This window comes from Hypomesus transpacificus, chromosome 2, assembly GCF_021917145.1.
Source record: "Hypomesus transpacificus isolate Combined female chromosome 2, fHypTra1, whole genome shotgun sequence".
NCBI classification, from domain to species: Eukaryota; Metazoa; Chordata; class Actinopteri; order Osmeriformes; family Osmeridae; genus Hypomesus; species Hypomesus transpacificus.
The window spans coordinates 8,554,140-8,578,858 of NC_061061.1; the positions used below are offsets into that span (position 1 = coordinate 8,554,140).

The window sequence follows — 24,719 nt, forward strand, 5'->3', positions numbered from 1 at the left end:
TCTGGGTCACACCCGCACGCATTAGAAACAGACGCACGCACATAGACACACACACACTGGCCATCGGGACAGACACATTGGGCTGTGGAGTTACCCATGACTCAATCTGTTTTTCCTGAAGATGTTTCTGTGGAAGAAAAAAAAAAGAGAGAAAAGCAATCCCTCCGTCCCTCCCACTAGACTCAAATACCACAGCTGTGTTGACTGCTTCTTATTGGGCGGCCCAGGCTGCTGAGCACATGGCCAGCCACTGAGCTACAGGACCAGGTCTAGAGACGAGCGCACGCTGTGTCAGGGTGCGGGTGGAAGTGTGGATAGGATTGCAGCAAACTCGTTTGACTTCTGTAGTAGGTACTCCTCTTCGTGCTAGGTGTTGACTATGAGGAGGTCGTTTTGTCAGTGTGTGTGTGTGTGTGTGTGTTTTCTGTGCTCTCTAACAGTTGGTTCTGCATGTTTTCCCCTCGCAGAGACGGATGATTATGCTGAGATCATAGATGAAGAGGACACCTACACCATGCCCTCCAGTGAGTAGCAAATGTGTGTGTGTGTGTGTGTCAGAGACAGAGGGGGGGGGGGGGGGGGGGGGGGGTGTCATCTGCCAGCTTCAGACCTCACTGTTTTAGCAAACCAGATGTTCTCTCAACTAGACAGGCCTGTGTGTGTGTGTGTGTGTGTGTGTGTGTGCACAGCTTCGACCCAGTTTAGATCCATCATGCCCCACATGATTAGTTCTTGCTGTGGTTGTGTCTCCACCCTCTCTACGCCTAGACTAGAACCAGCAATGTTAACAAGGGGTTCAGCAGTTGAATAAACATGACACGGATTTCCAGCTCTCGCTGTTCAACGCCATGGTATCTTTAAGACAGACTTTGTTTCAAATTGTTTACATGGAGCATGTGCCGTCTGGAAATACAACCCTGTGTGTGTATAGCCAATTCTGGCTAATTCTGTCTCCCATCCACAGTCACATGTATTCATATGAGACGAGTCTCAGAGCTGTCACCAGACCAGCAGGCGTCTATTCGTAGAATAGACTGGCATGAGTGTGACTGTCAGCCGCCATCGCTGCTACCGCTGCTGGTATTAGCGCTCCAAAGCTAGCTTTCCACGCAGCGCCCATGCCATCGTCATGCCTGTCTGCCTTGCCCGCCTCGGACGGCCACAAACCGCTTCGGGGGCCTTGAGGGGGTTTTTTTTTACCTCGAAAACCTTTAAACCTGCGCCCCCCACCCCCTCCGCGGTCGCGTCTATATACGGTCATGGAACGACCGAGTTCAACGTGCGCTGTTAAGTTATCACAGCAGGCTGGGAGCAGTTTGTAAACAAAAGACTTTCCTCGCAGAACCCGAGCGTACGGAACACACGTCAGCAGCCAAGGAGCAGCTGCAGAGGCCGTGTTCCAGGAGCGTTATAAATCTCTCGGTTTTTTTTTATTCGTCTTGGAACGTCTGTTTCGTGGAACGCAGGTCCCCTTCTCCCTGCCAGTGGAGCACTCTAGCTTGGCCCTCTGGTTTATGGAGCTGTCGGTTTATAGACTGTAGCAGAGGAACGTGGGCAGGTGGAGGAGACTGTATGACGTTAAATGCTACAGACGGATGCCATGCAAAGTAATACCCTCAGCTTCACACCCCAAAAAAAGCAGATAAGAAAATAAAAGAATGTACTTTTTGAAGATCATGGGTTATGCATCGCATTGTGAATAACATTGTTATGAACTCCTTGTGGGTTGATCCAGTGTGTAAGTTGTGTGTTTCTGTGCCCTGAAGACCTGTGCGTGTATGTGTGTGTTGATCAATGCTGTGACGTTTCTAAAAGCGAGCTCTCTGTTTCTCCTGGCACTAACGGCCTCACAGGGTACTATGGACTAGAGGAAGGTAATGCTGCTGTTCTGGACTGCCCCCTTGGTCGTGTTGTGACGTGACTTTGTGACAGTGGTTTTTGTGACAGTGGTTTTTGTGATGACTTTGTATTGCTTTTGCCTGCTTAAATATGTGTTGTATATTGATTTGATTGATTGATTGATTTAACCCCTTTCTGCATTCAAATGTTTAATTTGATATATGATATAGATGTAGAGACACTGTCCCTTTTAACCTGAAAGGGTACTAGCCCTAAGGTGCCATGAGTCCAGTTATAATCACCGGGTTACAACGAGACAGATCTACTGGACCAACACTCTCTGGCTCTCCAGTTCTTGATGTGACGATTGAAATGCGAAATTTGCGAGACCTCTATCACAATTTTTGCACTCAAATGGAAGAACACGGGGTATTATCTGACGAAACACTGCATGGCGATTTTGTTTTAGTGTGGTATCATGCTGCTGTTTCCAGATCCTTTTTGATCCATTCAGCCACTGACTGCATGTCTGATCCTTCACGGAGGACAATGTGGTGGATGTGACTTGCATGCTTTTCAGCAGGGTCTTGGAGCCCGAACGTTTTGTGGAACAATCATTTTGCATAAATGGGATCTGATCTGGCCATTAGGATGTCATATGGAAGAGTTGCACAACCCTGTTCCTGCAAATTACCAATTTGTAGTTTTACACTTTAATCCCAGTTGCACCCAACCTGAATCAGTTTATCCACCAGCTAAATATTACAATGAAGTGCTGCATATTACGTCTGGGGCAAAGACCTCAAGGATAATTGCACACCAGGAACAGTTTTGGGCACACCTGCCATAGAGGTGTAAACACAGCCAGTGAATAGGCTTCCATTCTTGTACTGTTGAAGAACATCGTACTGCTCTCAGTCATGAATGGACTGTCAAATGTCTGTGCTGTTGTACCATCCAATACAATGCAGCCATTGTATTGCAAATGTCAAGGTCTTTGGAGGCAGTGTTACACACTCCTGCCGTCTGCTTGGGTGTGTGAATGTAAGATGTAATGTCCTTGTGTGTAACTCAGGGAGTGTGTGTGTGTGTCCACAGCCCGGGACTATGAGATTCAGAGGGACCGTATCGAGCTGGGACGCTGCATCGGAGAGGGACAGTTTGGAGATGTTCACCAGGGAGTTTACATGAGCCCGGTACTGTCTTACACACACACACATACACACACACACACACACACACACAGAGTCCATTCTGACTTGATACCTGCTGTCTGGATGTGGTGACCGAGGTAGTTTGTGTATTTGTGTAACGGCTGAATGAATGTAGCAGTAAACTGTGTTCATATCCCTACCGGTTAAGAAGAAGGTGTTTTCAAAGTAAGCCGGTGTACTATAGTACGTGTACATATTATGGGTGTAACAGTACATCTATCATTGTGCACACAGTCAGACAAAGAATACATCTGTGCCAGTCAAAGGCTTTTCTACTTTATGAACACTGATTATGAGGTAGATCAGATTAAATAAGCGAAAAAGTGGCACAATTGTCCCTCATCTGTCCGTATTTTTGTGCCAGGAGTTTGAAAAGTGCTTGTGACAAGCTATCTCGATTGATGCTCAAAATGTAAAACAGAGGCACCCATCGGACTTAAGATCCCAAATCTCCAAAGTCCCAATTGGATAATGTCAGCCCTTTTTACGTTTGTGTTGACAAAGTTTAGGATGTGGCTTTGAAGTAATATGAAAAGAAACGAGCCTTTGGGATTTATAGCTTTTTACCTGTTGTATCAAACCGTGACTATTTATATATACAGACACACACACACACATTGCTGGAGTATATATACACACACAGTTCTACAGTATAAACAATACTACAGCATGTGTACAGTCATCACTAACATCGTTCGTGTCTCCACGCAGGAGAACCCGGCTCTGTCCGTGGCCGTCAAGACATGCAAGAACTCCACCTCCGACAGCGTCCGAGAGAAGTTCCTCCAGGAGGCCCGTAAGTCCCCGCACGTGTCCCAGCCTCGGCCACCTCGGGTCAGCCCCAGGTGCAGGGGCACCCCCCTCCCCGCCGCGTCTGGAGGTCAACCGCAGCAAGCGTAGCAGTCCCACTAGCCAGCCAGCCGCACCTCACCTTCCTCCCCACTGAGGCCTCGTATTCCGTGGAGGGCACAAGCTATGAGGGGATGCTGGGATAGTTCTGCCTTTTTTAGGAATCGGATGTGTGGGTTGGGGGGTGGGGGTCTGTGCTCTTCCTCAGCCCTGGCTGTGAGAGGGGAGAGAGAGGCCCCTCATAACCTGGTGAAATACCCAGACAAGGTGGGACTGAGCCCCCCCAACCCCCAACACACCCGCCCCTTCCCCCTTTAGAGAAGGGGAAACTCAGCCGCTGTGCGGTGTCGAGGACGGAGGGTTGAGACTATGTTTGCTTTAGTGCAAAGGAAATGATTTCCCTAGTGACAAATACACAAACACACACGCACACACCACATGGAGACTCACTCAGTTTGAAAAGCCCCTGCTCACCATTGGGTCTCTGTGTGTTTGCCTCAGTGCCTCTGCAGCAGATAGACAGCTGTGGGGTGAGAGGGGGGGGGGGGGGGTCAGAGTGTTTGTGTGGGGTGGGGGGGAGGGGTTGTCATGTGATTGTGTCGGGGTTTGTTTAGGTTGCAGAGTTGTCGTCTAGGAGCAAACACGCTTTGACGTACATGCACAAAATCCTCTGAAATGAAGGATTAGACTGGCTGCTGTTCTAACTCTGATCCTCCCCCACCTCCCTCCCTGTCTCCCTACCTCAGTGACCATGCGTCAGTTTGACCATCCCCACATTGTGAAGCTCATTGGCGTGATAACAGAAAACCCTGTGTGGATCATCATGGAGCTGTGCACTGTGGGAGAGGTACGTACACAACGCTAGCCCAGCCTAACCCTGGCCCCTCCAATAGCCCAGCATAGCCCAGCCTGCCCAGGCCCCTCCAATAGCCCAGCCTAACCCTGGCTCCTCCAATAGCCCAGCATAGCCCAGGCTGCCCAGGCCCCTCCAATAGCCCAGCCTAACCCTGGCTCCTCCAATAGCCCAGCATAGCCCAGCCTAACCCTGGCTCCTCCAATAGCCCAGCATAGCCCAGCCTAACCCTGGCTCCTCCAATAGCCCAGAATAGCCCAGCCCAACCCTGGCTCCTCCAATAGCCCAGCCTAGCCCAGCCTAACCCTGGCTCCTCCAATAGCCCAGCATAGCCCAGCCTGCCCAGGCCCCTCCAATAGCCCAGCCTAACCCTGGCTCCTCCAATAGCCCAGCATAGCCCAGCCTAACCCTGGCTCCTCCAATAGCCCAGCATAGCCCAGCCTAACCCTGGCTCCTCCAATAGCCCAGCATAGCCCAGCCTAACCCTGCCTCCTCCAATAGCCCAGCCTAGCCCAGCCCAACCCTGGCTCCTCCCGTAGCCCAGCCTAGCCCAGCCCAACCCTGGCTCCTCCAATAGCCCAGCCTAACCCTGGCCCCTCATGTAGCCCAGCCCAGCTCAGTATCTTTAAAACATTCTAAATGGAGAGGTCCTAGTGTAGGGTTTATGTTTATGAAACACACACATGGTCTTCTGAGGGTTAGGGTTAGCTGGATTTGAATCTTAGTAAAACTTTAAATAGTCTGATTCGATTTTCTCTGTGTAAACCACATCTGTATTCCACCTCGTTTAGGTGATGAACAGGCTCCATCTAGTGGTAACCAGATGTACTTCATCCTCATTGCAGAATATTATTTTGTTAAACACAGCCTTGGTAACATCACAGCATGGAAGGAGGGAACTGAGGTTGTTAGGAACATGCGTTCAGAAAGTGTAGCTCAGTTGAACTTGTTAAACTCACCTCTCAGTATAAATACCACCTACACGCTTCATCAAAATTGCTAGCTTGTCCACGGTGCAGCTGCCTCCAGCGACATTTCTCAGAGACGGTCGGTAGCACGTACAAGTCAGACGACTCAAAAGTGGAACCCCGTAGAGAGACCGGGCGAGAGAGGACACGAAAGCCAATAGCCAACGAGCGACCCCATCTGTGAAAATCAGTCCGCCCTCCCCCATGGTGCTGATCTCCTGCTTCCTGTGTGCTCCCCCAGCTGAGGTCCTTCCTGCAGGTGAGGAAGTACAACCTGGATCTGGCCTCCCTCATCCTGTACGCCTACCAGCTGAGCACGGCGCTCGCTTACCTGGAGAGCAAGCGCTTCGTCCACAGGTAGTCTGTCACCCCTTTCCGTCTGTCAAGCAAGTAGGTCAGCTGACCCTGGAGTCAGGTTCAGGATCAAACGGCGGGGGGAGGACAGGGGGCGGTGGGGGTTAAATGTTGTTTCTTTTTGCGATGGGAGTAACCCGGTGTTCTGTCCTGCAGAGACATTGCAGCCAGGAATGTGCTGGTGTCCTCCGTAGACTGTGTGAAGCTGGGAGACTTTGGCCTGTCCAGATACATGGAGGACAGCTCCTACTACAAAGGTACTGTACACAAGCACTATTACTCTCCACTCAGCGGTCCCACATTTATATAAAAAATAAACATTTAAATTCATTTTATTATATGTTGTATAGATTTATTTTGTCATTGAATATTGAAAAGGCTCTGCTGGTATGTACATATCGGTTACAGTTGTTGTGTTGTGTTTTTGGTGTCCTCTTAGCTTCCAAAGGGAAATTACCAATCAAGTGGATGGCTCCAGAGTCAATCAACTTCAGACGCTTCACCTCAGCCAGTGACGTCTGGATGTTCGGTGAGTCAAGGGAACTCATCATTCCAAATTCTTCACTCAAAGCCAATTTCCCTGAAGTACATGGGTTCGCTGGACTGTGTGCGTCTCCGTGTGTGTGTGTGCCGTGTCCTAACCCCAGCCCTCGTTTTCTACCAGGGGTCTGCATGTGGGAGATCCTCATGTACGGCATCAAGCCCTTCCAGGGCGTGAAGAACAACGACGTGATTGGTCGGATCGAGAACGGCGAGCGTCTGGCCATGCCCCACCAGTGCCCGCCCACCCTGTACAGCCTCATGACCAAGTGCTGGTCCTACGACCCCAGCAAGAGACCCCGCTTCACCGAGCTCAAAGTTCAGCTCAGGTCAGTCCGGCCCTCCGCCATGACGTCAGCACACCCTCTTTAAAAAAACCTGGATCTGAACCTGAGTTGAGCTTGAATTCCACACAGATAATGCTACAGTATTATTTAGGAGAGGTGTTGCAGTACTACACCAGGAACATGTATACTTGATAAATAATAATCATTTAGAGCAGGTAAGTATCATACCAACCTTATTGAATCTAAAATATATTCCATTACCACAAGGTGGCGCTGTGACAAAGCTAGCCACTCTTGTGACTGTAGAGCAGGGGTGGTCAATTCATTTTCCTGAAGGGCCACATGAGAAATTGGGACCGTTGTGGTGGGCCAAACCACTAGGCTGAACTTAATTCTGCACAATATTAATTGTATTACTTTATAAAAAAACTGTAAATGATATGGTTTTAGCTGTTACTGGTAATACATGTTACAATAAGGCTATGAAAATGTTGTCTTTTAAATTTTCTTTACATACCTTTAAACCTTCACAAAAATACCGAAGATGTATGTTAAAGACCAGCAATTGATTAACTTTATACAAAAGCAATAATTATTTTAGATGTTTTCCAGTTCAGTTTTTCTTACTCAGTGAGAATCCAGTCTGTCTTGGTGCTTGAACAAGTGAATTGAAGTCTGGTTGAATGTCTGGGGTATATATGCGAACAACAGTCTGGTAGTGCCGATTCAAAATGTAATCCTTCAACACAGCGACCTGTTCTCCACAAACTAAGCACACATCTTTGCCTTTGACTTCAGTAAACAGATGTACTTAGAAGTCCATGTCTTGTTAAAAACTGTACATTCTGTATCAAGCTTTCGTTTTTTACCATGAGCGGACATTTTTGAGGGCTAATCTAACAGCTAATTCAGTGTCTCCTGTTGGTGAGGCTGCATAAGCGCACATACGTAAATCGCCTGATCACTGTAGTCTTTCAGGACTTTCAACACACTTATTTATTTTTTATTTTTTTACCTCACTGGGACAGCCCCTAAAATGCCCAGGTCTGCTGTAGAGGGAATTTACAGACTGATAGTGAGTTCTGTAAATGGCTGTACCTTTAGCGCGAGTTCAAAAAGGGCGCATTACAAATATCTTTTTTTATTTTTCATTATTTTTACTGAACCACTGACCCAAGCTGAGGACACCAACCCACTTCCTGTCTGACACAACCTTGTTGTCGGCATGGCTACTTCGGGGAAGACGCCATCTGAGCCACACCCTCTCTTCGCTCACCAGAAGGGTGCTCATCTGAAACACTCACACACACATTCAGGTCACATCAAGCCCATGTTGGGGTGAGGCAATGCTGGAAGTTTCCCCAGCATTCGCGGTGTCTGTGGATGAGCGAGCTAGCTGACTAGACAGGACCAGGCCTGTCCTTCTCATTGACGCTAACTGGCCAGGTAGATGGAGTTGTTGAACCCCCCTCCCCTCTCCACAAACAATACAAAGTCCCAGGACTTCCCACTTACTAAAAAGGTGTATTTATATTGTTTTGGGTGACTTTTTCCAACCTCTCATTTATAAAAATATTTGTGTAAGCTATTTCTTTGCCAGATATCTAGCTCTTACTGGAGACATTTCTCCTCCGTGGGCAAGTTTGTGTAGCACAGCTGTGAAGTAAATATAGTCCCTGTGGTGAGAAACCAGATGAGGCCTGCTAATTTTCCTGGTAAAATGGGACACACACACACACACCTATACACACACCTATACACATATATAAAGAAGCAGGAAAATAAGTGCATGTTAGAGGTTGTGGTTCCGTCACACTGTAACCCCAGCATGACTCACACCTTCAGTTTTCCTCCTCTTCCTCCTCCTCCTCCGCTCTCCTGGTCTCCACGGTAGCAGGCCTGTGTCTAGGAGACCAGGTCAATATTTAGACTGAGACCTCTTTAAATAGCCAAAGATTGCCCTTATATGGCACCTTATGTCAAGGCTGTTCAGAGTGGTTTTAAATAATAATCATGTCAATTAGGAGTAAGGCTGCTGGGGAAGTGTGTGTGTGTGTGTGTGTGTGTGTGCATGCTTGCATGCAGGGATTTGTTTATATGATCCTACAGTGCAGTCCAGTAAAGTACTAATAAAGTTGTGCTCTTCCAAATGTTCTGTTTCATACTTTTAGGATGTGTTGAGTGCAGCATGTTCATCCTCCCAGGATTATCTCTCTCCTGTGACTCTAAAGCCCTGACTCAGAGACTGATAAGCGAGGCCAGATCTATTTGGATTTACAAAAGGCAGGAAAGGAAATTTCCAACTGTTACGTTGTGGCAAATAGGCTAATGCTCACAATAGTCATCATTTGGGGTCATCAATGAGCCAACAATACTGTGTATGTTGTGAAATCATTTTTCCAGGGAAACCTCCATCATTGAGGAAAGTGACTAAGTTAGGGTTGGAAGCTGGCTGGGCCTGGACTTGAAGAATCTTCCTTTGGCTTCTCCTAGCCTGCTATATATCTTACAGTCTACATCCTCTCCCAGTCTACAGCCTCTAGCCTCACCTCTCACACTGCCTCTTCTCGTCTACAGCCTCTAGCTTCACCCAGAATACTGCCTCTCCCAGTTTACTGCCTCTAACCTCACCTATCATACTGCCTCATCCAGTCTATAACTTCTAGCCTCCCCCAGAATACTGCCTCTCCCAGCCTCTAGACGCACCTAGCATACTGCTTCTCCCAGCCTCTAGACTCACCCAGCATAGTGCCTCTCTCAGTCTCCAGCCTCCCCTGCCTGCAGCTGCGTCTATGGAGTGGCTAGTCTCATGTGCTGCTAGTGTGTTTACACAGCGGCGAACAGCTGCCAGCACCTCCAGCTTGTTAGTGCAGGGAGGAGGCAGCTAGAGAGACCAGAGGGGGAGAGGGAGAAAGGATCAGTCCTTCCCAGGGCTAGTACTGAGGGCACTTCCCACCGCCACCCCTCTCAACTGGCATCAAGACTCCCTCGCAGTTGCGTCCCAAGACTCTTCAGAGTCTCGCTGCTGACTCACTGCTTCCTGGGACCCGGGGCTGCTGGGATACGGGGTTGCTGGGACTGGACCCGTACTGGAAACTTGCATGTGGGTGACCCAGTCTGACTCTGTGACTGGCCGTACATGGACATACTGTGCCAGCATCAGCTGTAAACTCGGACTGACTGGCCTCTAGCGTTAAGGTAACAGTTATGTTCACAATTTCAACGTCTCTGACTATAATCAACGTTGTAGTCAAATGTGTCTTTAGGCAGCTGGTGGAGCCGGGGAACAACGTGGACGTGTGTGCGGGTTTGTAGCTTTTGCATGTAGGGAGGGGGACATAGGACTGTGTTTAAATAGCGATCAGATTGTGTGCATGGTCAGGTTGTGTGTGTGTGTGTGTGTGTGTGCGTGTTGTCACCACAAGTGACAGGACAGGTGGCCGGCCAGCATGTTGACGGTATGTTGTTGTTCCCCCCTACTCTGCTGTTGTTCCCCCCCCCCCCCCCTCCCCACCACCACCCCCCCCAGAGGCACAACACTAAAGCTGTGGCTACAAATAACCCACCCCCCCACAGAGAGAGAGAGGGAGAGGGAGAAGGATGAAAAAAGAGGGAGAGCATGTAAAGCAGAGAGGAGAAAGAGTGTGTGGGGGGGAATGAAGTGGGAGAAAAGTAGAGGAAGGAGACAAAGGAAGACTGGACCTGTGGAGGTTCAGGGCACGCTGCGTGTCTGCTCCGTTTGGAACCCTGCCCGTTCATCCTTCTCCTCAGACTGTTTAGTTTGGAATTAGTCCCCTAGAATTCTCCCACACCATAACCTGAGGTATGTACTGTTTACAGTGGAGCGGGGAATGCTTTCGGTTCAGATAAGCCTTTTTTCTGGCATCGCGTACCTTAGCAAAACGTCCATTCGGTTTTTTACATTGGCGTCCGTGATGTAAAACAGCATTCTAATTATCTTTAATCGCTTGTTAAGGAACGTTCTCCAGCATTTCAGACCCTGAGGGCTGAGCCCTGGCCTAATAGCGAGCTTTAAAAAATGTCTTGCTTCTCTAATGGTTGTAGCAGGCTCGGAGGAAGCAGTTTCATATGTGTGAGCGCCCTTCGTCAGGGTCCTTGTCCTTTGCCTCCCTCCCTGACAGAGCTGGGGAAAATCCATCTAGCAGATCCTGATGTAGAGGAACCACAATCTTCCTCTTTATTTCCTGTTACTGACCCGCTGTGGCACGTGTGTGTGTGTGTGTTACTCTACCTCAGGGTTGGGGATATGGCTAATTTGAGCCAGTCATTTTAGTAACTAAATGTGTGTGTGCCTGTGTGTGTGCTTGTGTGTTACTGTACCTCATGGTTGGGGATATGGCTAATTTGAGCCAGTCATTTTAGTACCTGAATGTGTGTGTGTCTATGTGTGTGCGTGTGTGTACTGTACCTCAGGGTTGGGGGATATGGCTAATTTGAGTCATTTTAGTATAGTGTGTGTGAACGTGATCCAGTTTTCTGCTGTACGGTGGTTTTGCATGCAGTGCTGTCAGGTATCTAGGTGAGTGAAGAGGGCATTTCCAACAGCTTCCACCCTCTGCTACAGAGACAGTCACCAGAGGCGTGACATCAGCGGCAATGCTAGCGTGCCTCTGCTGCCTCTGCTGCCGGCTTCACGCTTGTACAACAACGACCCCCCATTCCGTGTCCGTAACCTTTGGCACAGAACTGCAAGGTGGTATGAAGCCGGAACATTTCCACCTTTTAACAGGCTGTGTAAAATGGGTTTGGGATTACCCCCAGACAGCAACCCATCTATTGGGTGACCCTGCCACCTGCAGCTCTGTGGGAACGTGTTTTTCACTGACCTGTCTTAGACAACTGTTAGTTTTTTTTTACTTGGGATATTACTGCCCATTTGCATGGATTATCAGTAAAGTTGTTCATTCATTAACATGAATATCATATTCCCTGTATCTCTACTGAAAAAAAGGTATTTACCTTATATTGCCTTGTTGCTAGTTAGCAAGCCAGCATTATACAATTGCGATCAGCCAATCACGTTGTGAGGTGGGAGCTACTCTTTATATGTTGCACCTGGTATAATTGTGATCACACCTTGTCGTGGTTTGAACGCTTGAACATGTCTGATATATTGACTTGGACTATCCGTGTGTGTGTGTGTTCACAGTACAATCCTTGAGGAGGAGAAGGTCCAGCAGAAGGAGAGGGCCAGGATGGAGATGAGGAGGCAGGTGACCGTGTCCTGGGACTCCGGGGGGTCTGACGAGGCTCCGCCCAAAGTAAGCCCCCCCTTCAGCACCCCTCCCCGGTCCAAAGCCCCTCCTTGCCTAGTCCCTGCACCCTCATCCCCTGTTCTAGTGCCCCACCCCCTGCCCTGTCTCCTAAGGGTGGGTGGCGGTCCTGTTCTGGCGAGAGCCCTGGTCTCAGCAGGGTGTTGGGGGGTGTTGGCAAGCTGTAAAGAGGGGCCACTTGTCAGCCTGGACACCTGTTTGTCCGGCTGTTTGTCTGACCACTCTGACCTCCCTATGAAAACAAGATTGCATTGTTGTTTGTTAAAAATAAAATGTTTGTCAATACAATGTCCCCCACCATGATGTGAATAATGCATATCCATTTGAGCCGGGGATCCAGTCAGGGTGAGTGTGTATTACGGCCGCTTTACACAATCTCAGGTTGTTTTCTCTGTATCTACGTTTACCCTGCATCTAATGTCGGCACGTCAGATCTGGTTTGCGCTTGTCAATCATTTATAACGTTGATATCCACGTGGGTCCCATGTATAGTCATATTCTGTTGTGTTCAGGATCAGTTTCTTATCTGGTAACTCGACACCCTTCTGTTCCCCACCTTCTGTAAATGTTGACGAGTGCGTAGGCTTCTTTCAGTTTCTTAAACATGACGTTGTTCCTGGTAGATTTTTTATGTTTAGCTTGTTGGCGCTGCCCCCTAATGTGCACACACACACCTGTTCAGACGCACACACACACACACACCTGTTCAGACGCACACACACTTCATCACCTGCCTGCTTCTGGCTTCTGCTGAACTCCATGCTTCTGTGTTGTTATTTGTTGATGTTGATCCACTGCTCAGCAAGCTAGCGTCTCTCTCCCTATTCTGCTCTGTTTGTCTGTTAATCTCATCCCTGTCTCTCTTCACTCTGTCTCTCTTCTCTCTCTGTCTGTCTCTCTTTCTTTCTCTCTGTCTCTCTGTCTGTCTGTCTCTCTCCCTGTCTCTTTGTGTCTCTCTCTCTCTCTCTCTCTCTCTCTCTGTCCGTCCTCCCTGTCAGCCCCCCCGCCAGCCCCCCCTGCAGCCCAGCTTCAGCCTGGAGTGCCTGTCGTCGGCCCCGCCCCCCCGCCTCTCCCAGCGCTTCACCTCCCAGCTCTCCCTCTGCTGCAGCGCCCCCCTGCACCGCTACCCCTGCCCCCTGCTGCCCCCCCCCGCCGCCCCGCACCCCCGCTGGGGGAGACCCCCACCGCGGGGCCCCCCCCGCCACCCCCACATCCCCCCCCACCCCCCACTGTCCGGTCAGCAGCAGCTGGGAAGACCCCCCAGCACAATCCTACAGGCAGGTGTGACAGGAGAGTCTCAACCCGTAACGGCTCTAAACTAAAGACCACCAAACGGTTTTAATATATAGACCAGCTCTAAACTACTAAGAGTTGAACCTCACTAACCTGTGTTTTAACCAGAGAGTTGGTCGCCTTTGTGTGTGTGTGTGCGGACCACGTTCCGAAACTAAAACGCATACACTACCACGGACTGTCGGCTCAGTGTACATATGGCGCGTTGGTTTGCATGCTAAACCAGACCTCGCATTGTCACTATTTGCAGACTGGCCCGAATGCCTGTCTAATCCTCAACCCAGCTGAGCAATGCAGATCACCTTCACACCTCAACGCTGTTCACACTGCTCCGCTCAGCCACCTTGACCCTACTGGAAGTGGGGACACCTCTGACAGGCTTTACGGTGTCATCGTAGGCTTTTTGAGTGACAGTGTATATAGACTGGAGCAGACATTTTGGAACAACTGTTTTTTTGGCCTCGCAGGAGTAGCCTGGAGTAGTCTCCCCCCAATCTCCGTTTGGTTCAGTGTGTTGATATTAAAGTATGCGTGGCGTGAGTCTATGATAATATTACACGCAACCATTTCAGATGGACTCTTGCTTATCCATTTACATTTACATTTAGTCATTTGGCAGACGCTCTTATCCAGAGCGACTTACAGTAAGGACAGGGACATTCCCCCCGAGGCAAGTAGGGTGAAGTGCCTTGCCCAAGGACACAACATCATGTGGCACGGTGGGGAATCGATCCGGCAACCTTCTGATTACAAGCCCGACTCCCTCACCGCTCAGCCATCTGAGTCCCGTGCATTGAAACCAATTGAATAGCAATGGCGAGTCAAAACAAACTGTCTTTACTTTCAAATACTCTGTGTCATGGTACAGTCTCTGGTGAAATCTTCAAGACTTGTGAATGACCTGATGGGGGGGAAAAAACGTACAAAGCCAAGACAGTACTGTAAAACTCCTGGCCTTGGTTGGTAACCTGTCTGAGAAGGGTTTAGCCCCTCTAGACCCTCTATGTGACGGTGAATGTGGCTGTACAAGCCAGGGGAGTCCATTAGATGGAGATGTTGCTCTGTTGGAAAGTTCCAGTGTTTGGAGGGACCACCACACAATCATCTCCCCTCTCTCTCTCTTTCTTTTTTTTCTGTGTCTCTCTGTTCTCTTGGTTTCTCTCTCTCTCTCTACCCCCCCCCCCCCCCCCCCCCCCGTTAAAACACATGTTGAAATGCTCTGTCCAAACCCCGTACGTCACTCACACCAACATCCTCCCACTGTCCCACATCAGACATGACACATCAGACACGTTCCTCGTGTTCCCCTCCTCCATGTCGCTGTGTTGTCTGTCTGTCTGTCTGTCAGCCTGTCTGTCTGTCTGTCTGTCAGCCTGTCTGTCTGTCTGTCAGCCTGTCTATGTCTGTCTGTCAGCCTTTCTGTCTGTCAGCCTGTCTGTCTACCTGTCTGTCAGCCTGTCTGTCTGTCTACCTGTCTGTATGTCTGTTCTCACCCCGCTGTTGTCTTTCTGTCTGTCTGCCCTCCTCTCTCCCTTGCTACTCTGGAGCACTGGCCCCGGGAGGCCTTCTATGAAAGGCTGTGTAAGGTACACTCCCCCCCCCCCCTCTCCTCCTCCTCCCCACCCCCCCACCCTCCCTCCATGGTCAAATTAACATACAGAGAAAACCACTGCTCTCAATGCAGAGTCAGTGAGAACATTGTGTTGCAAGTTCATTACCCCGTTCTAATGATATTTACCCATCACCACCCCCCCCCCCCCCCCATCCTGCACCAAACCCTAACCCCGGCCCCTTCAGGTTCCTCATAACCGGACTGTGGATGTCCAACTAACTGCCTGCTTGTTCTGCAGCCTTGACTGTGCCCCCTCCTTCCCCATCTCTCCTCAGACTGCAGCTCTAACCCTGTCCACACAAACAGCATCTGGGAGGGGGTCTGTGTGTCCGTTGGGAGTGATCACCTCCACCCCCCCACCCCCACCCCTCTCTAACCAGGAACAGCGGGAAATACAATGTGTCTAACGATAATCTTGTCTCTCTCTCTCTCTTTGTGTGTCTGTGTACATTTCTGTCCTCCTCCTTTCTCCTCTGCCTGCCCTCCCCCCTACACCCCCATCACTCCTTCCTTCCTCCTCCACCTCCCTCCCTCCCCTCCCACCCTGCCTCCCCACAGCCAAGCAGACCGGGCTACCCCAGCCCCCGCTCCAGTGAGGGCTTCTACCCCAGCCCCCAGCACATGGGGCAGGGCCAACACAACCACTACCAGGTACGCTTCTACACACACACACACATTGGGTTGCACTTGATTGAGCACACCAGCGTTTCAAGTGAAGAACATACAACAGCGTGAACGGCAGTCTTAAGATATCCTCCCTCCTCTCAGATGGCGGGGTACCCGGGCCCCCACGGCCTGCCCTCCATGTACCCCCCCCAGGCCTCCCACCTGGACCCCCACCACCCCCGCCACCAGGACATGACCCACTGGGGGCCCGGCATGGAGGTAGGAGGGCCAAGGCCTGGTGATGTTTGGATCCATCGCTCTGCTTTGTGTGGGGAAAAGGTGCCCTGACGTTGTGTGTGTGTGTGTGTGTGTGTGTGTCCATGTGTGTGTTCATGTGTGTGTGCATATTTGTCTATGTGTGTCAACGTGTGTGTATCCACGTGTGTGCGTATGTATCCATGTGTGTGTGTGTGTGTCAGGACATGCAGGGCCTGGGCCAGAGCCTGCCTCCTCTCCTGATGGAGGAGCAGCTGATGATGCAGCAGCAGCAGATGGAGGAGGACCAGAGGTGGCTGGAGCAGGAGGAACGCTTCCTGGTAGGAGCGCACACACACACACACACCCACACACACACAGACCTGCAGCAGGAAAATCACTTCCTGATATGGATACACACTCACTGGAGCATTGTCTTTGGGTGTCGATTGTTGAGGCTGTTGACACAAAACAGTGTCTTAACACCATGAGAAGCGAGAGAGAGATTCCTGAAGGGGTGAAGTTAATTGTTTACAGATGTGGTGCACGACTGGGGTTTTTTCGGAGCCGGTTTCCACCCGTCAGTTATTTCAGTCGTACCGTGTCATTATCTCTGAGATGTTCCTCCGCGAGACCCAATCCACTTCCTGCGCCATGTTTATGTTTCTGCGAACGAAAAGATTCCCAGAGGAGAGAGAGTGAAACATTTATTTTCATTTGTAGGCTTTCGTATTTTTCTGCTTTTTACTCTGAGGGAGGAAAGCTTGGCTCGGTGTCTGAGTTTGATTTGTGTGTGTTTGTGTTTGTGTGTGTGTGCGCGTGTGCGTGAACCGAGAGAAAGAAAAAATATTTTTCTAACCATTTCTCTTTCACAAAGTAGAGTAGAGAGTCCTCAGTTTTTTTTCATGTACAGTGTGTGTGTCTAACCCAGGTGTGGCTAGAGTTAATTCCTGGCTAATGATAGGTTTGTGTCTCTCTATGAGCCATGAAGTATGGTAAACTCACTCTGACCCACAGTTGGTGAAAGCCAAACAATCTTTGCTGGAAAGCTGAGGAGGCTGAGTGCGTGTTTTTACCCCAGATTCCTATAATCACTTCTCCCCTAAGAGGAGGATGGACTGGGAAGGAGGGAGGGGAGAAAGAGAGGGAGGGGAAAGAAGAAGAATAGAGGGAGGAGAGAAAGAGAGGGAGGCAGTGAGGGATAGGCAGACCGAATGATAGACAGCTAGCTGGCAGCACTTTCTCTCTCTCTCTCTCTCGACTCTCTCACACACTCTCTCTCTCTTCCGACTGTCTCTCACACTCTCTCTCTCTCTCTCTCTGTAAGCTGGGAAGACCGATATAAGCTCTCCTCAGTCAGGAAGTGAGGCGTTAAAGCGCCCGGAGCCTGCCGTCTGGTTGATGGCCCTGCTAGCAGCTCACAGACAGACAGACACAGACCCAAGCAGCAGAGAGGAACAGCTCAGAGGATGCAGGTCTTCAAGTCCTGCCTCGGAAGACTGGTACAGGACTGGGGGGATGTGGGGGGTTACAGGTTTATTGCGGGGGGGGGGGGGGGGGGCAGAGGGGGAGAGCAGGGGAGGTAGATGTGTGGGTGTTACTGTGTCTGTGTACGTGTGTGTGTGTGTGTGTGAGAGAAAAGAAAGGAAGAACAGAGGGGGGGGGGGGGTGCAGATGTTTTATGGCAAATAGTTTGGCAGAACGAACGGTGTGAAGATGGCAAGTTGAGATAAGTTAGCCGGAGAAGCGAGTGCTGGAATGAGACTGTGTGGACCAGAATGTACCATTGTTGTCTTCAATGAGAAGCAGAGAAGCTGAATGCACCCTTCCTGGAGTTTGATAACATGGACTTCATTCCCAGTCTAGTGGATACACTGGATTCCTCCCTGTTGTGCCCATGGTGTAGATATATAGATGAACTGGATGGGTTTACATTTTTGTTGTTTATGGTGCTTTCCACTTCATTCGAGATGTAATGTTTTTTTTCCTGTGTGCTGCCAAGCTGTTACTTATTATACAGTTAGTCAGGGGAAATGATTTGCGAATGAGTGTTTTCATTCTGTAAAAGAATAACTTCCTTGATTTGTGCTACTTGTGTTATTGACTGGGTGGTGTTTATGTATGGGTGTACGAATTATCTTCCTCTCCCTCTTTTTTCTCTGACGTTTGACTGCTCTGCCCTCGTTCTGTCCCCTCTCTGTCCTTTTCACCTCTGTCCCTTCTGCATTAATTTGTCTCCCTGTTTTCTAACCGTCTCCCAGTGCTCTAATTCCCTCCCTCTTTCTTTCTCTCTCTGTCTCCAGAAGCCAGAGTCGAGGAACTCCCGAGGGAGTCTGGAGAGAGAAGACTGCGCCCTCCAGGGAACAGTGAGTCCCCTCATCTCCTTGTCTTCTAGTGTCGATATCACCTTGTCACCTCGTCTCCTAGTCTGTTCATCTCCTAGTCTCATCATCCCCTTGTTGCCTCATCTCCTAGTCCTGTAATCTCCTAGTCCCCTTATCTCCTAGTCCCTTTATCTCCTAGCCAGGCAAGGTTGTTCTCCCTACGTCTAAAGTAGCCGCATGTCACTGCGTGTTGCGGCGGCACACGGTAATGGTTGCCAGGGGAGGTGTTGGGTTAATCTGCGAGGCAAGTCTATGGTATGATGACATCACCAATTGATTAGCCTTTAGGTGCTCAAATGCCTAAGTTTCCACAGAGTTTGTCCTGGGTAGCCTTGCCAGTGCGGCAGACTAGCCAGAGTGACCACGGGGTTTGTTGCTGGAAAAACAGGATTGGGGGGGGGGGGGGGGGGGGGGGGGGGCTGTGTGTTTGACTAAGCTCTCAAGGGGGAAATGGGCCCAGCGCAGAATTTGACCTGGACCAGGGAGAGAAGGGGTTATGGGTCAGAGGTCACCAGATTCACACACATGATCTGGGGTCTGACGAATGGGAATAAACGAGGGAAAGAAAAGATGAATGTGGAAAGGGGAAATGGGGGCGGGGTCGAGTTTGGTGTGGTCCTTTCACACGGCTGGAACTCTTCAGCGTAGTAGAATCCACTCCCACACTGGGCCAGTCTCTCAGTACAGGGTGATACCTGCTCCCTTACATTAGACAGGTCAAGCTTCAGTTTCAAGCTCCATGATGTAAATTGTTTCTTTTTTTCCCTTAGACCAGGGGTGTCGAACTCCGGTCCTCGAGGGCCGCTGTCCTGCATGTTTTAGATGTTTCCCTGCTCCAACACACCTGATTCAATTAAAAGGGTTGTTATAACGACCATTCATTCGAATCAGGTGAGCTGGATCAGGGAAACATCTAAAACATGCAGGACAGCGGCCCTCGAGGACCGGAGCTCGACACCCCTGCCTTAGACTGTCTTTGGCCCAGCCCAGCCCATGCTAGCAACACCAGCCACATTAAAGCTACTGTCACACCAGCCTCTCCAATTTACCAGTCAATTTGCAAAACCCCAACTCCAACTTCACAGCTAGATATCTCTCTGTAGTCGTGTAGTAATTATGTCAGGGCAGAGTGTTGCTGGGAGGAACAGACAGTTTAGCTGGCATGTTTGGAGAGAGAGGTTGGAGGGTCCTTGGGAGAATTCAACGTGGGTGTTGGGAGTACATGGAAATGGGAGCTGATGCTAGTCATTGGCATTATTTGTTTGTTAGCTTTGAAAGCAGACCTAGAGATGTAGAACAGACTGGAGATATTTTCGACCGTGTTATTGTACACTGCTTGTCGTCCCCTTGAATTTGCTGTGGTCTCGTCAAGTGTGTGTGTGTGTGGTTGTTTCTGTTACTCTTTCTGTCTGTGTGTGTCAGCGCGCGTGTGTGTGTGTCTGTCTCGAAGCATGCAAAGTATTTTGGGTGTTGGTTTGAACCAACCACAACAACTCAGAAGGCACTGGGGACGAAACCAAACAAGAACATTTCGGAAAACAGGGTTGGAACCTTTGGCTGCATTCATGCATCTTTTTAATCCCCCGTGTGTGTGTGTGTTTGTTTGTGCAGACAGGAAACCAGCACATCTACCAGCCTGTTGGCAAACCAGGTAATGCCCCCACCTACATGACCGCCCCATAGCACTTGGCATAATTACACGTCCTCAACCCTGGTATTGTGTTCCGTCTTCCCTGCGGTTCAGCTTTGGATTCGACTACAAGGCTCCGAGGAGGCCGGAACTTGGCTCAAATAGCAGCCATTTCAAATTCTGTCATTTGCTTGAATTGCACTTCAATTAGCCTACCCAGCTCTATAAAGTATGCCATAATACCACCCATAAGCAGAAATCAAACGGACCCAGGTACGCTAAACCTGAGCAAACACAGAAAGCTCCAATGCTGCGGTCGCAGTTATTCTGGTAACTGTACGTCAGAAGAATCTGATCAGAATTGGTGTTTATTCGCCGTGAAAGTTTGCACAGACAAGGAATTTACTTTGGCAGGAGAGCCTACCTAGGCAGCCATTTTCGGCGCCAACTCGGCCAACAAAATGCGTTTCGGCGTGTTAAATTGCTGTTAGTCTCTAGAATGAATTGGAAATCATATATTCATTCAGATTGGTATTATAACCAATAACCCTGTCAGAAATTCAGAAGAGAAACTGTCCTACTGGACTCGACATGAGGAGGGTGCTGATACAACCCAGATGGTTTCTTTTTTTGTTGTTGCTTTGAAAGCTTCCTAAACTACTGTAGCATTTTCGAAATCCAACTCGTCTAATCGTATTGAAAATACGTACATAGAAACATACTTTTAATCCCTGCATCCCATCTGGGCAGCTGTTTGTGAACTGCCTTCGAATGCATTCCTGCTGTCGGTTTAAGACAATTGGTCAATGTCGTTTGTGAGTATTCGGAACCAAACTGTATGTGCTCATCCCTGTCTGTCCCCGGGCCCACCAGAACATGCAGCCCCCCCTAAGAAGCCCCCCCGGCCAGGAGCCCCCAGCCACCTGGGCAGTCTGGCCTGCCTCAACCCTGTGGACAGCTACAACGAAGGGGTCAAGGTACACATACACACGCGCGACACATCTGCTGCTATACACAAGCGATATTGTATGACTCAAACTGTAAAGGGATTGTAACCTAAAACTGTCCACGTATTCGAGGCTAAAGGGAACGTTTTTAGCAGCTATGTCGTCCAGTTGCGTTGCATGGGTGTTCTATTAGCTGTATGTTCAGTGGAACTCGTACACAAAATGCAACCAGCTAACATATATCTTTGCTAGTAGAATGTTATTGAATAGAAATAATTGTACTGTATTACTCTAGCTGTTTGACCTGATTCCATGGCATGTACCACCAAATCTTACCTAGATTGCATGGCAGTAATATCAGCTTGATTTAGGTCACTCGGTAAAGTCAACAGGAGAGTCCCATGGTCCTGACTGCAATCTTCAATCCAACTCAGACACATACTGCATTTCACCCTGGCTGGATACATGTCTTGCTCCCTCTACAGGGAACAGTAATCTGGCTTCATCACACACACACACGCACGCTAAAGCAGTCCCAGCTGTGATAGTTCCACCCTTCATTCAACACTCGTAAAAACCACCTCCAGTTAGGCCTGCGGTGGAAACTCTCCATTCTATGACACTGCCTTTTAAACAGCCCCTGTGGAATGTTAGCCTTGTTCCATAAAGGGGGGGATAACGAGCTACATTGTGGTTCCCCTCTCTGAGAACAGTCGAGTATACACATGTTCCTGCTACACCGTGACCAACTCCATAGAGGACTCTATAAGGGGTCACTGGATCTGAGCTTAGCGATTTCTCCTTGCACTAGCCGTCTTGTGCTAGCATCTCTTCTGTAGCCACATGCCTCCTTGCCCCTTGGTCAGAGCAGTACGATTCATGCTCAGATTGGCTTGGGTCAGACGGCTAATTTGTTCTTGATTTAGCATGTTGCTCCTACCACACACAGCCGCTGTCTGTCTCTGTGCGTTTGTGTGTGTCGGTTTTACATCCCAGGACCGGCCTAGCTGCCCTGGTGTTGGTGCATGCGTGTTTGCGATTGCTTGTGGCATTAATCTTCTCTCCTCCTCTTTCCTCTGGCTGCCCTTTGTGCTCCTGCTCTTCCTCCTCCTCCTCCTCTCTGCCTTTCTGTTGTTGACCTTATAGCCCTGGAGGGTAAGCTCACTCTGTGTGTTAGTGTGTTACACACTCTTGTGTGTCTGCCTTGTGTTACACTCCTAGCTCGTGTGTGTTTTACCTCATGGTCTGTCCTCCCCCTCAGTAGCCCTATCAGTTATCGATCAGCTGTTCGCTCGAAAACATTGATCAGAACAGCGAGAGCGTGGCTCCTCCTCACAGGAGATTGTAGCCATCCATCCAATCATGTTCCTTGTCATCTTGTGTCGACCCTACTGTTTCCTGAATAGGGCTGTCACGATACCAAAAATTCAGTAGTCGGTGCCAATACCATTAAAATAACACGATTCTCGATGCCAATTTCGATACCATGGTTAAAAAAAAGAGGATTGTCTAAGATTCCATGTAGGCTACTTGAACCATGAACTTCTTTAAAATATTTGAAAAATAGCAAAATGTCCTACAAAGACATACAAAACATGTGCAATAGAGCATAGCACAACATAATAAAGTGCAATTAAGCCATTCAGCTAACAAGATGAACATGACATGAGTTTACCTTCTAAGCTATGGGCTAACGTTAAAACTACAGCTAACCTAAACTATGTACATAAGCCATTGTAACACACGTGCCCACCATCTCAAACATCATGTAACGTGTATTTTAGTATGACAGATTAAACAAACAGAAAAAGGGCATTCTTTGGATGTATTCAGAATTTCGCTGCGACTTCAACGAACATTGATTTATTTTGTATGATGCCAGATGTTAGCATCGGTGCTGCGCCTCTTCTAGAACTGAATCAGAACTTGCCTTGAATTCTTTAAACAAATCCAGATGACGATCTTTCAGGTGCTTAGCTAAATTGGAAGTATTCCCCCTTGGTCTGAAGACTGCGGTAGCATTTTTTGCATAATGGCTTCTGCGGATTAATTATAACGCCACGGTCATCTGCCTCAAACGCAAACTACTTTTTTTGCCTTTCTTGTCAACAAGTCGAAGCGGGGCGATCGCTAAAGCAGCAGTTGTTATCTTGTTTTTTCTTAATGTAAACGTCGACTGGAACACTCCTGAAGGCGCAGCACCGATGCTAACATCTGGCATCGGCGCTCACGGTACTTACGGTGCTTCAAAAAAATGGGCATCGTCGGTGTTTTGTTATTTTAGCATCGGAAGGTACCGTAAGTATCGGTTCTCGTGACATCCCTATTCCTGAAGCTGTAGATACATAGGCTGTCATTGTGATTCATTTGTGTGTTTGCGTCTCCACAACGTTTGTCTCGGTTATGTAATCTCACGCAAACCACCAAATCCTTTAAACTAACTCGCCGACGTCCTAAAATACAATCCAACCTTGTGGCTGTTTGTTTTCAATCACCCCCGTCGAGATCCTGCCACCATCACTCACTATCTGATCTGTACCTCCCCCTACTGGTGAGAGTAGAGAACTACCATGTGATTTTCATATTCTTTTTTTTTTTAACCCTAACCCATAACCCTCTTCTATGACTCCTCCTCTTGTCTGATCGACCTCTCCGCTCATTGGTCTAGCTCCAGCCTCAGGAGATCAGCCCGCCCCCTACAGCCAACCTGGATCGCTCCAATGACAAAGTCTACGAGAATGTGACGGGTTTGGTCAAGGCGGTTATCGAGATGTCCAGTAAGATTCAGCCGGCCCCTCCAGAGGAGTATGTTCCCATGGTGAAGGTGAGAGACTCCCAAGCCGCTCCAGTCAGCAGCGAGGCTGTGAAACCATGTGACACAGCAGGGACATTGCTATAGATTTCGAACAATGTGTACTGTTTGGAAAGGAACATTTCAACACACCGTTTGTCCAGCCCCTGGGTTATCATGTCTAATAGTGTGTGTGTGTGTTCCCAGGATGTAGGTCTGGCTCTCAGGACGTTACTTGCTACCGTTGACGAGACAATCCCCCAGCTTCCCGCCAGCACTCACAGAGAGGTAAACACACACACACACACTCCAATGCTCACAACACCCTGCTCACAATAGAGTTTGGCCGGTCTGACAAATATCCACAATCTGTCAGCTCTGCGAAGCACAAACTCTCTTGTCCCTGTCCAAAACAGACGTAGACACAAAATCCATCACATGGCCGGTAAAGCCTGTAACTCCCCCTCCCTCCCTCCCTCCCTCCCTCCCTCCCTCCCTCCCTCCCTCCCTCCCTCCCTCCCTCTCTCTCTCTCTCTCTCTCTCTCTCTCTCTCTCTTTCCCTCCCTCCCTCCCTCTCTCTCTCTCTCTCTCTCTCTCTCTCTCTCTCTCTCTCTCTCTCTCTCTCTTTCCCTCCCTCTCTCTCTCTCTCTCTCCCTCCCTCCCTCCCTCCCTCCCTCCCTCCTCCAGATCGAGATGGCCCAGAAGCTGTTGAACTCGGACCTGGCGGAGCTGATCAGTAAGATGAAGCTGGCCCAGCAGTACGTGATGACGTCGCTGCAGCAGGACTACAAGAAGCAGATGCTGACGGCCGCCCACGCGCTCGCCGTCGACGCCAAGAACCTGCTGGACGTCATCGACCAGGCGCGCCTCAAGATGATGGGCCAGGGCCGGGGCCCCGCCCCCTCCACGCACTAGCTCCGGGGGGGGGGGGGGGGGGGGGGGCGGGGGGGGGAGGTAAAGGTGCCGTCGGGGGGGATAGGGGGGCCAGGGGGAAGGGGTTTGG

General features: G+C 49.5%; 1 protein-coding gene across 15 annotated transcripts in view; it reads left to right on the top strand.

The window, feature by feature from the left end:
• ptk2ab (protein tyrosine kinase 2ab) overlaps positions 1–24,635 on the top strand; it is a 55,712-nt gene extending 31,077 nt beyond the window's left edge. For 6 of the 15 annotated variants that reach the window (XM_047030956.1, XM_047030965.1, XM_047030929.1 and 3 more), the window contains 19 exons: positions 468–524; positions 1,845–1,874; positions 2,938–3,035; positions 3,765–3,849; positions 4,649–4,749; positions 5,965–6,080; positions 6,234–6,334; positions 6,517–6,606; positions 6,742–6,946; positions 12,075–12,186; positions 15,662–15,754; positions 15,872–15,988; positions 16,189–16,305; positions 18,268–18,330; positions 19,960–19,999; positions 20,852–20,955; positions 23,594–23,749; positions 23,924–24,004; positions 24,404–24,635. In XM_047030956.1, coding sequence (XP_046886912.1) covers positions 468–524; positions 1,845–1,874; positions 2,938–3,035; positions 3,765–3,849; positions 4,649–4,749; positions 5,965–6,080; positions 6,234–6,334; positions 6,517–6,606; positions 6,742–6,946; positions 12,075–12,186; positions 15,662–15,754; positions 15,872–15,988; positions 16,189–16,305; positions 18,268–18,330; positions 19,960–19,999; positions 20,852–20,955; positions 23,594–23,749; positions 23,924–24,004; positions 24,404–24,631 — 1,994 coding nt within the window. In that variant the 3' untranslated portion in view covers positions 24,632–24,635. Of the gene's footprint in view, positions 1–116; positions 352–467; positions 525–1,194; positions 1,608–1,844; positions 1,875–2,937; positions 3,036–3,764; positions 3,850–4,648; positions 4,750–5,964; positions 6,081–6,233; positions 6,335–6,516; positions 6,607–6,741; positions 6,947–9,786; positions 10,103–10,537; positions 10,728–12,074; positions 12,187–15,661; positions 15,755–15,871; positions 15,989–16,188; positions 16,306–18,267; positions 18,331–19,959; positions 20,000–20,851; positions 20,956–23,593; positions 23,750–23,923; positions 24,005–24,403 lie in introns of those variants that run through there. The other 9 variants (XM_047030939.1, XM_047030947.1, XM_047030999.1 and 6 more) reach the window with 8 other exon arrangements.
• Positions 24,636–24,719: the final 84 nt, after the last annotated feature.